This window comes from Myotis brandtii, unplaced genomic scaffold, assembly GCF_000412655.1.
Source record: "Myotis brandtii unplaced genomic scaffold, ASM41265v1 scaffold1289, whole genome shotgun sequence".
NCBI lineage: Eukaryota > Metazoa > Chordata > Mammalia > Chiroptera > Vespertilionidae > Myotis > Myotis brandtii.
Genome location: NW_005354543.1, coordinates 230,450 through 242,433, shown reverse-complemented (window position 1 = coordinate 242,433; position 11,984 = coordinate 230,450). Strand labels below are relative to the sequence as shown.

General features: G+C 44.0%; 1 protein-coding gene and 1 pseudogene across 1 annotated transcript in view; both read left to right on the top strand.

The window, feature by feature from the left end:
* Window positions 1–8,228, top strand: part of LOC102252255 (zinc finger protein 420-like) — a 254,464-nt gene extending 246,236 nt beyond the window's left edge. Inside the window, exons 15-16 of the mRNA XM_014534314.1 lie at window positions 4,962–5,035; window positions 5,912–8,228. Of these exons, the coding sequence (XP_014389800.1) occupies window positions 4,962–5,035; window positions 5,912–7,777 (1,940 nt within the window). The 3' untranslated portion in view covers window positions 7,778–8,228. The remainder of the gene's footprint in view (window positions 1–4,961; window positions 5,036–5,911) is intronic.
* A 359-nt stretch (window positions 8,229–8,587) lies between these two features.
* The window catches only part of LOC102251661, a 28,579-nt pseudogene continuing 25,182 nt past the window's right edge, over window positions 8,588–11,984 (top strand).

Genomic DNA, 11,984 nt, shown 5'->3' with positions numbered 1-11,984 from the left:
GATCAGCTGCCTCCTGTACACTCCCCACTGGGGATGTGCCCGCAACCAAGGTACATGCCCTTGACCGGAATCGAACCTGGGACCCTTCAGTCCACAGGCCCACGCTCCATCCACTGAGCCAAACCGGTTAGGGCTCATGTTGATTTTTAAAAGGTCGTTATATATTCTGGATATTAACTACTTATCAGATAATTTGCTTCGTAGAAATATTTTCCCATGCCACAGCTTGTATTTTGAACGCACTGACAATTTGCTTTATTGGAAGTTATATTTATATGGGGTATAATGCCTTTTGACTATTTTGTTTTGTTTACCTTTCCTCTTAGTGCTACAATAAAAAATCAAATGTCATAGAAACTTTTCTATATGGCCTAGCCCAGTGGTTGGCAAACTCATTAGTCAACAGAGCCAAATATCAACAGTACAATGATTGAAATTTCTTTTGAGAGCCAAATTTTTTAAACTTAAACTATATAGGTAGGTACATTTTTATTAACTTAATTAGGGTACTCCTAAGGCTTAGGAAGAGCCACACTCAAGGGGCCAAAGAGCCGCATGTGGCTCGCGAGCCGCAGTTTGCCAATCACGGGCCTAGCCAGATTGGCTCAGTGGGTAGAGTGTCAACCTGTGGACAAAAGGGTCCAGGGTTCGATTCCAATCAAGGGCACAAGGCCAAGTTGCAGGCTCGACCACCAGTAGGGGCCATGCAGGAGACAGCCAATCAATGAATCTCTCTTAATGTTTCTGTCTGTCTTTCCCTCTCCCTTCCTCTCTGAAAGCAATAAAAATGTATTTAAAAGAAAAACAAAAACTTTTCTGTAATTCGTCATTTAATAGATTGAGTTATTATTAGCTTTATGTTTCAATCTTTTATCCATTTTGGTTTAATATTTGTATGTGGTGTTTAATAACAGCCCAACTTCACTCATTCTTTTACCCGTAGACATCTGAGTATCTCAACACTATTCACATATGTGAGAATATCCTTTCGTGATGTAGGTACCCTTGTAGAAGATTATTTTACCTCATGCGTGAGAAGTTGTAAGTAGGCTCTTTATCCTACAGTGCTTCTTTTTTGTAGTTGTTAATCCTCACATGAGGACATTTTTTCCATTGCTTTTCACAGAGAGTGGAAGGGTGGGAGTAAGGACAGAGGACAGAGAGGGAAACATTGATGTGAGAGAGACATGTCAGCTGGTCCCCTTCTGTTCCTACTTCAACGCAAGTGGGGTGGGAATTTGTAACCGAGGTATGTGCCCTTTAAGGGGAATTGAACCCGCCACCCTTAAGTGTACAGAATGATACTCTAACCCTGAGCCGCACTGGCCAGGGCCTACCGTGCCCCTCTATTTACCTGTGTCTTAATGTGTAGATGGTACTTTTGGATCACACCAGTTTTGAAATATTTTTTTAAATCAGGAAGCATGATGCCTTTAAGGTTTTACTGTCTCTTCCATGTTTGTTTTGGTTCCCTGGTGTCCTGTGTCATTAATTTTAGGATGAGGTTTGCTAATTTTGTGAAAAGTGTCATTGGGACGTGGATAGTGACTGCTTTGAATGTTTATGTCAACCTTGGGTACTTGTGATAGCTTATACTGTTAGCATTCCAATTTAAGGTCATTGCTTGTGTAGTTCATTTATTGAGTTCTTATTTAATGACAGCCAGCACTACTTTGTATTTTATTTTTATTGATTTTAGAGGAAGAGAGCAACTTGGGGGTTGGGGGGGGGGGTGAGAGAGAGAGACTTTGAGATATACATTCATTTCCCCACTTAGTTATGCATTCATTGGTGAGTTTTTACTGTGCCCTGAGCAAAGATTAAATCTACAGTGTTTTGGTATGAAGACCACACTCTAAACAACTGGGCTACTTGGGCATGGTGAGAATGTCCTTTTCTGATCTGTGTTTTAGGCACCCTTGGTGAAGATCTTTAGATCCTATCCACGAGGATTTCTATGTCGGCCTTTTATTCTGCCTTGCTTCATTATTTCCCTCTGCCTTAATGTTTGTATCACAGGTTTTTGTTTGAGTGTTTATAATTTTTTATTTTTTTATTGATTTGAGAGAGAAATGGAGAAGGACAGATAGTTAGAAACATCAATGATAAGAGAGAATCATTGATAAGCTGCCTCTTGCACGTCCCCTACCGGGGATCAAGCCCACAACCCTGGCCTGTGCCCTTGAGAGGAATTGAACCCAGGACCTTTCAGTTCACAGGAAGGTGCTCTATCCACTGAGCCAAACCGGGTAGGGCTGTATTATAGTTTTTTTGATAGCAGAAGTTTTGAAGTATGTTTTAATATTAGGAAGCCTGAAGCCTTCAATTTCATACATTCTTTTTTATTTTTTTAAATATATTTTTATGGATTTCAGAGAGAAGGGAAAGGGAGAGGGAGATAGAAACATCAATGATGAGAGAGAACCATTGATAGGCTGCCTCCTGCGCACCCCACACTGGGGACCGAGCCCACAACCTCCACCTGCGTCCTTCACCAGATGCAAACCTGGGACCTTCAGTCTGCAGGGCAATGCTATGTCCACTCCAGTGGTTGGCAAACTGCGGCTCGCGAGCCACATGCGGCTCTTTGGTCCCTTGAGTGTGGCTCTTCCACAAAATACCGGCTCTTCCACAAAATACAGCAATACTTATCTGACTATTTTTTATTCTAGCCATCCTAGTCAATGAGGAGTGATTTCTCATTGTGGTATTGATTTGCATTTCCTTGAATATAATGCTATTGAGCATGTTCTCATGTGCTTATTGGCCATTTTTATATCTCCATTGGAGAAACATCTGTCTTTGCCCATATTAAGTGGGTCATTTGTTTTTTTAAAAAATATATTGTTATTGATTTCAGACAGGAAGAGAGAGGGAGAGAGAGAGAGAAACATCAACGATGAGAGAGAATCATTGATCGGCTGCCTCCTGCACACCCCCCACTGGGGATCAAGCCCGCAACCTGGACATGTGCCCTTGACTGGAATTGAACTTGGACCCCTTCAGTCCGTAGGCTGACTCTCTATCCACTGAGCCAAACCAGTTAGGGCTTGCCATACATTCTTTTCACAATTCTTTTGTTACATGGAGTCCTGTGACATTCACATTACTTTTAGTAAGAGCTTTTCTATTTCCACCAAAAGTGTCACTGAGACTTTGATAGGGATTACTTTGAAGGTTTTGGTCACTTTGTGTACTAATGACAGCTGATACTGTTAGCATTGCAAACTAGACTCATGGAATGTGTTTTCCAACTTACTGGTGTCTGCTGGGGTTCATGTCCCGGCATCAAGAAAGGTTCAGGAATCTGGAAAAGGGGCTGCGCGTAGATGACATAGAAATCCAGAGACTAATAAAGAGTCCGGAGACGAGTTGAAAGGCATTCGGGGTCAGAGGACCTTCAGCTAAAGGAACTGAAGAGAGCCTCCTTGTCGAGTACCCTTGCTTTTATTAACACAATTTGTCCTAAGGCAAGGTGGAGATAATACACTTCAAAGGGTAAGATTTCAAAGGGTACAGAGTCCATTGTCAGAATGGGGGAGTAGCCTACGGCTGTTCAGGTGTTTGGCCAGTAGGAGGCAATAACATGTAGATTAAGATGCCCTTTAACTGTCTGGCAGCCACAATGAGTTTCCTATTCAGGTTTGGGGAAATGCCTTGTTAGTGTCTTAGGAGTTCCTTAAATTCTCTTCATATTTCCACATGTTTATTGGCTTTTCAGAATCAAAATTTTAATGATTTATGTACAAATTCATCATTTAATTATTATTTTTAAAATGTATCTTTATTGATTTAAGACAGGAAGGGAGAGGGAGAAAGAGAGAGAAACATCAACGAAGAGAAAGCATCATTGATCAGCTGCCTCCTGAATGATCGGGGATTGAGCCTTCAACCAAGGCCTTGCCCTGACCTGGAACTAAAGCGTGACCACCTGGTTCATAGATTGAAGCTCAACCACTGAGGCACCACTTCCAGGCAAATTCTTTGATGTTTTAAGTTAAACACATCTTTCATTAATGATTCTATTGTATTTTTTAATTCGGGTATTATGTTTTTCAATTTCCCCTTTTTGGTGTGGTGTTTATAAAATACTTTCTCATTGTATTTTTACTTTAATTACATAATATTTTAGTGATATTATTGTCATTTTATTTCTCCTTTTTAGCTTTAAGATATTTAGTTCTATTCTTTTTCAGGTAATTAATATATTCCCATTAATGTAGTGCACGTTTGATTACTTTTATTTTGTATTTCTGACAGTATACTTTTTGTTTCTTTGCATGACTTGATATCATTTGTTGAGATTCCAGAATTGTAAACAAGCAGGCTTTTGAACATGCTTTCTATAGGAGGAAACAATAATAACCATCAGTGGAACAATCCTACATTCAGTCAACACTGTTTTCAGGATCTGTATTCTAGATTCTATTGTCTGTTTAATTTCCCAGTTGAATTATTCTCTGTTTCTTTCTCAGGCCCACGGTATCTTTTCAGACTTGATATACATCTTTAGTCCTGTAGTCTTTGTGGTGCTTGAACACTTTCTCATTGTTTCTTTGTAGCAGCCACTGCAGGTCACTCACATATACTGCCATTCTGTTCGCACTCTGTGTCATGAACAACAGACACATGTTCTTCACGATGCTTCAAAACAGGGAGATCACTGAGCACCCACTTCACTCCTCTCTCTCTCTCTTTGCAGCGAAGAAACTGGGAATTGGGAGTGTTTTTATAATATTGTCGTTGTGTGCCAGGGGGTTTGAGCAGGTATCATTGGCAAATGTAAGCAACTCTTTCTTCCTCTTTGATGTGAGTTTTCTTCATTGTACCTATATTGAGCTTTCTTTGAATCCTTCACTGACTCTTGGAGTACTCAAAATTGTCATTTGGTCAATACTTGCTGTTAACTTCAAAGTGCACTCACCTGATTGTCAAAACTGAAAATTTGTTTTTTTTTTCAGCTATGTCATCTGAAGATGACCAGGCCTTTATGCCTAAGCCCGGAATACAAGATTTATTCTCTGAAATAATACTGGTAAGATATAAAAGGTGTGGTTTTGATAATGTACACTTAATGAAAGCCTTGGAATTTCAGAAAGAGTGGGATGAGAAGGGAGGATTTTAATATAAACAGAACTAATCTGCAAGTTATCAATAAATTTCTTGTTACCTATAGAGGTCAAGTGTATTACGCATTAGGGGAACCTCCCAATTTAAAGTCAGTTACATTGGAAAATCAGTGTGTTTCTGCACGTGATGGTCGAAAACAACATTAACTGTTATGCATTCTTGGAAAGGGAATCGGGATAAACTAGGAATTCACATAGTCTGTAGTGTAAATAATCATTTGAATTGTTTAAAGTATACGGTGGTATTAAATTTTCCTTCAATCACTTCTAAAATGTATAGATTTATTCTGTATCCATAAAATTAAAATGTGCTCAATTTAGCAATCTTTTATGATATTTTTTATTTAAAAAATATATTTTTATTGATTTTAGAGAGTAAGGGAGAGGAAGAGAGAGAGGAAAACATCAGTGATGAGAGAATCATTCATTGTCTGCCTCCTCCATGCCTCCCACTGTGGACTGGTCCTGGAACTGGGGCATGTGCCCTGAACTGGAACAGAACCATGACCTACTTGTTCATACATTGAAGCTCAACCACTGATCCATGCTGGCTGGGCAGTTTGGCAGTCTTTTAAACAAGGAGTCATTCTTCTTCCTCTGACAATTAATGTTTTGTACTAGTATTTATTTTTTGTCTATAATTTTGATAAATTAGGAAAGCTTTTTCTATACAACCATCTTGGTTTAATGAATATCACAGGATTGTTCTTATGAACCAAATGTACATGTGTAATGAAATTATAACTGTTACTAAACGTCTTTCTATCTCCCATTATTACCAGCATACACATAATGGAAATAGCAGCTATCAATGGATTGAACATTGGAAAAAGTTTAAGCAAAAGTCATATTTTAATCATTGGAGAAGTGAGCTTGCAGAGGGCCATTATAAAAGTGGAAATGTCTTTGACCAAATGTCCAATCACAATATACATCAGGTTATTCCTATTGTGGAGAAGACACACAATGGAAGTAAATGTGTCCAGTCTTTTCAGCAGTCTTCAAATTACGTTGAACAGGAGAATATTCATTCTGGGGAGGAGGCTTACAAATGGAATCCATGTGGGAGAGTCTTCAGTCAAATATTCAATCTAAATATAATGGAAAAAATCCATAGTGGAGAAAAACCTTATCAATGTAAAGATTCTGGTAAAACATCTAATTGGCCTTCAAGTTTTACTCTAAATCAGAAAATTCACACTGCAGAGAAGAGTTACAAATGTAAAGCATATGGCAAAGCCTTTAAATGTCATTCATCTCTTATTGTACATAAGGAAGGAAATCATACTATAGCAAAATTTCACAAACTGGGGGAAAATGGAAAAGGCTTTAGTCAGTCCTCAAGACATAATCAACATCATAGAATTCATACAGAAGAAAAGTCTTATAAATGTTCAGAGTGTGGCAAAGTCTTTAGCCGGCCCTCAACCCTTAATATTCATCTGAGAATTCACACTGGAGAGAACCCTTATAAATATAGGGAATGTGGCAAATTCTTTAACAGCCATGCAATTCTTAGTAATCATCACAGTGTTCATACTGAAGATAAGCCTTATAAATGTAGAGAATGTGGTAAAGGATTCCTCCACATCTCAAACATGATTCGACATCAGAAAGTGCACACTGGAGAGAAACCTTACAAATGTATAGAATGTGGCAAAGCCTTTAACCAATCCTCCTCCCTTAATCGTCATCAGAGTGTTCATACTGGAGAGAAGCCTTATAAATGTACAGAATGTGGCAAAGCGTTCAGTATGTCCGCAACCCTTAATCGACATCAGAGAGTTCATACTGGAGAGAAGCTGTATAAATGTAGAGAATGTGACCAAGCCTTTAGCTGGCCCTCAACCCTTAGTAATCATCAGAAAATTCACACTGGAGAGAAACCTTATAAATGTAAAGAATATGGCAAATCCTTTACCAGCCATGCAGGTCTTACTAATCATCAAGGTGTTCATACTGAAGATAAACCTTATAAATGTAGAGAATGTGGTAAAGCATTCCTCCATGCCTCAAACATGATTCGACATCAGAAAGTTCATACTGGAGAGAAACCTTACAAATGTATAGAATGTGGCAAAGCCTTTAGCGATTCATCTTCCCTTATTAGACATCATAGGGTTCATACTGGAGAGAAGCTTTATAAATGTAAAGAATGTGGCAAAGCCTTTAGGCAGTCTTCATCCCTTAGTTATCATCACAGAGTTCATACTGGAGAGAGGCCTTATAAATGTAGAGAATGTGGCAAAGCCTTCTGGCAATCCCAAACTCTTACTGACCATCAGAAAACTCATACTGGAGAGAAGCATCATGAATGTAGACAATGTGGCAAAGTCTTTAGCCGGGCCTCAATTCTTACTGCACATCAGAGAATTCATACTGGTGAGAAGCCTTATAAATGTAGAGAATGTGGCAAAGCCTTTAGCTGGTCCTCAAACCTTACCACGCATCAGAGAGTTCACACTGGAGAGAAGCCTTATAAATGTGGAGAGTGTGGCAAAGCCTACAGGCATTCCTCAGCCCTTATTTACCATCAAAGAGTTCATACTGGAGAGAAGCCTTATATGTGTGGAAAATGTGGCAAATCCTTTGGCAACGCTTCAAACCTCTTGGCACATCAGAGAGTCCATACTGGAGAGAAATATTAAAGATGTGAGGAGAGTAATAAATCCTTTACCAGCAGTGAGAACTTGCTGAACATCACAGAATTTTAAATGGGAAGAAGCTTTCTGAATGTGAAAAGTGTAGAAAAGTCTTTAAAAGGCATTTTTGTATTACTGTACATGAGAGACTTTCATACTAAAGAGAGACCTTACTAATTTAGAGCATGTGCAAGCGCTCAAAATTTACTGAATAACAGAGACGTTTATAGTGGAGGAAACCTTACACTGTAGAAAATGTGAGAAAGTGCTGGCTGGCATTCCTCGGTGGTTTAGCTTTGACCTATGAACCACAAGGTCAAGGTGCAATTCCTGGTCAGGGCACAGACCCTGGTTGTGGACTCAATCTCCAGTGTGGGGCATGCAGGAGCCAGGTGTTCCATGATTCCCTCTGATCAGTGATATTCCTATTACTCTCTCTCTTTTCCTGTCTAAATCATGATGGCGGAGGCTGTGAGTGGTCCCAATGGCCGCTGCCACTTGCCCAGGGCTGGGACGGGCGGGGGAGGTGAGGCCCAGTGGTGGCAGCTGTGAGTGCTCCTGATGGCCCGCAGGCGCTGCTTCAGCTCAGCCCACAGGCTCCTCTTGGCACCTCTCATAGCCATCGCCACATGCTATGGTATAAAACACATTGTGTAAGTTAACTGAAGCACAGGCACCACCTCCACGCCACACCCCCACCGAACCTGAGGCGCCCTCCCCAAGCTGTTTCTGGTGAGGCCTGTGGGAAGATCCTGCCCTCGGAGAGAACTGGCCACAGAGGAGGCGGGTGGCACCGCAGACATCGGGGTGATGCAGGAGCCAGGTGTTCCATGATTCCCTCTGATCAGAGATATTCCTATTACTCTCTCTCTTTTCCTGTCTAAATCATGATGGCGGCGGCTGTGAGTGGTCCCAATGGCCGCTGCCACTTGCCCAGGGCTGGGACGGGCGGGGGAGGTGAGGCCCAGTGGTGGCAGCTGTGAGTGCTCCTGATGGCCCGCAGGCGCTGCTTCAGCTCAGCCCACAGGCTCCTCTTGGTACCTCTCATAGCCATCGCCACTTGCTATGGTATAAAACATATTGTGTAAGTTAACTGAAGCACAGGCACCACCTCCATGCCACACCCCCACCGAACCTGAGGCGCCCTCCCCAAGCTGTTTCTGGTGAGGCCTGTGGGAAGATCCTGCCCTCGGAGAGAACTGGCCACAGAGGAGGCGGGTGGCACCGCAGACATCGGGGTGGGCAGCCTGGCTTCCTGCACACCGAGGGCCTGGGAGGACCCCAGCCACAGAGGTGGCACAGGGCCCACTGACGACGAGGCAGCTGCGGTGGCAGCGGCCCCTGTGACTGAAGGCGTGCTGATCATCTGTGGAGCTCTCTCAGCAGGCCGCCCTCGCCCTCCCCGTCGCCGCTGGCTCATCCCCGTGCAGCCTCCTGGCCCCCAAGGTACGCAATTGCAGGGACATTCACTGTGGCAGGCCAGGTTCACATCCTCCTGGCCATGCTGCGTGGGTTTGCGGACCTGCACAGGCACACGCCTCCTGTGCGCACATCATCTTCCCCCTTCCCCCTGCTTGTGTGTGAATGTCCCCCAGCGCACCGTCACCCATGTGTGCCTGGACCACAGTGCTCGCACGTTTCCCCTGTCCTCCGCTACACTTCCCTCAACCCTGTCATACCTACAGGGTTGACACAACCTGCACACGTCCCCTCTGGCACGCTCAAGTCCTTTGGAGCGTGTCTGGGTGCTCAGGGTGATCACTCTGTGATATGACAGTGAGAGGGCAGAGCGGTGACACCCTGTTCCCGTGTAGTCTAGTGTGGTGATGAGATTGCCTCCGTGGGGCTAATGCAGGTGCTGAGGTGGGAGCGGGTGTGGACAGACACACCTGGTGGGCTTGGCGTGGCCCTCGCTGAGGTGCCTTCGCTCAGTGTTCCAGATCAGGAACCCAGAGGAGGCGAGGAGGTTCGTCCGCTCAGTGAAACGGTGGGAGAGTCGGGGCGACTGCAGAGGAGGAATGTGCACTCTGGGTGCCAGGACCCATGAACGAAGCCTGTCCTGACTGAACCTCGCTTGCTTGGGGCCTAGCTCACTCCTGCAGGGCAGTGGGTGACAGGACATGCTTTTCCAAGTTAATGAGAGAAAACATTGATTCTCCTGCTGCCCACAAAGGTCAGAAGCAGAGTGGGGAGATATGCAGGGAGTGAGTGAGGTTCCCTGCCTGGGGGTTCCAAACCTGCTGTTGGTTCCTTTCACCATGACTAGAGATGTACAGAATGCCCCCACAAAATGTATACACACTTTTGAATACCTACTAATTACAATGGGTTTAAGTATGAAAAGAAACAACGGAGCTGTAATCTGTTAAAAGTGTAGGCATAAACTGGCAGTTGGACATCCCCCGAGAGGTTCTGGATTGGAGAGGGTGCAGGTCAGAATTTTGTGCACCAAGCCTCTATATGTAAAAGCCTAATATGGAAATTATCCGGCACTTTGGGTGCCAGCACCCATGAGCGAAGGCTGCCCTGACTGAACCTCGCTTGCTTGGGGCCTAGCTCACTCCTGCAGGGCAGTGGGTGACAGGACATGCTTTTCCAAGTTAATGAGAGAAAACATTGATTCTCCTGCTGCCCACAAAGGTCAGAAGCAGAGTGGGGAGATATGCAGGGAGTGAGTGAGGTTCCCTGCCTGGGGGTTCCAAACCTGCTGTTGGTTCCTTTCACCATGACTAGAGATGTACAGAATGCCCCCACAAAATGTATACACACTTTTGAATACCTACTAATTACAATGGGTTTAAGTATGAAAAGAAACAACGGAGCTGTCATCTGTTAAAAGTGTGGGCATAAACTGGCAGTCGGACATCCCCTGAGAGGTTCTGGATTGGAGAGGGTGCAGGTCAGAATTTAGTGCACCAAGCCTCTAGTATATATGTAAAAGCCTAATATGGAAATTATCCGCTGGGGAGTTCAACTGGGAGAGTGGAAGTTTCATCACTTGCCATGATGTGCACTGACCACCAGGTGGCAGTGATGCTCTGAGACCTCTTGCAAGCTACTTCAGGGTAGGGGTGATAGGGACAGCAGTCTGGTGAGAATGCAGGGTGTCCACCAAAGTCCCTCTCCCCCTGCTACCTGGGACACCAGGGCTCATGCTCCAGGGAAGCCCCCTGTGCTCAGGTGCTGGCATCCACAAGGAGCCTGCCCCACAGCTGTGCAGCCTCTCCCAGCCACTGGGACTACAGGGGCTGTTGGGGCTTCCCTTGGGTTCACACAGGAGCCAGCCTGCAAGGCTGGCTGGGAGAGAACAAGCTGCTGCCCGGCTTCCCTGTGGTACTGCTGGGTGGCCCAGAGGCCCACACTGCGCCCCTGACCGTGGTGTCTGGCTGTGCTCACACATCTCTATGTGGGTACTCGGGTGCAGTGACTCTGTGTGAATAGACACCCCTTCTCAAAGTGATCACCTCACCAAACCCTGTGGCCAAGTTCCATGTTACTGCCTCATGCAGAGACTTGTGGTGAGGATGTTCATTTCCTTATCTATAATAATAAAAGGGTAATATGCTAATTAGACCACACATATTCTGGAGGTCATTTTGGATGTGCTTCCTGATGAAGCTGAGGCCAGAAGGAAGTCAGCCCATGTCCCGGCTGCCTGCAGACAGCTGGAGGAGAGAAGCAGCCCAGGTACTGGGTTCTGGAGGGAAGCTAGTACCAGCAGCCGGGGGAAGGAAGGCCTACTCTTGCATGAATTTTAGTACATTGGACCTCTAATGTGAACATAAAAGGAAACAGTAAAACTAGCTTTCAAATTTTTACTGGCATCATTTATACCCCAAATAATTTTAAACCTGAAATATACAAGTTAATATTCATTATTATGTTTATTGTGGAAATTCTGAAGATGGTACTGGTGGATTTTGCATAAACCAGATCACATATGTATGTTCCAGAGACATTTCTAAAAGCTTATTTCCAATGGAGGGCTTCCTGGTTCTTTTTTCAGAAATAATAACAGTTTTGAAAAGTTTAAAGTGTTTTTATCCTAATAAGATTTTATTTTATGTTGTACTAGAGGCCCAGTGCACAAAAATTTGTGCACTTGGTGGTGGTGGGGGGGTCCCTCAGCACGGCCTGTGCCCTCTCGTAGTCTGGGACCCCTCGGGGGATGACCACCTGCTGGCTTAGGCCCACTCCCGGGGGGGGGAGTTGG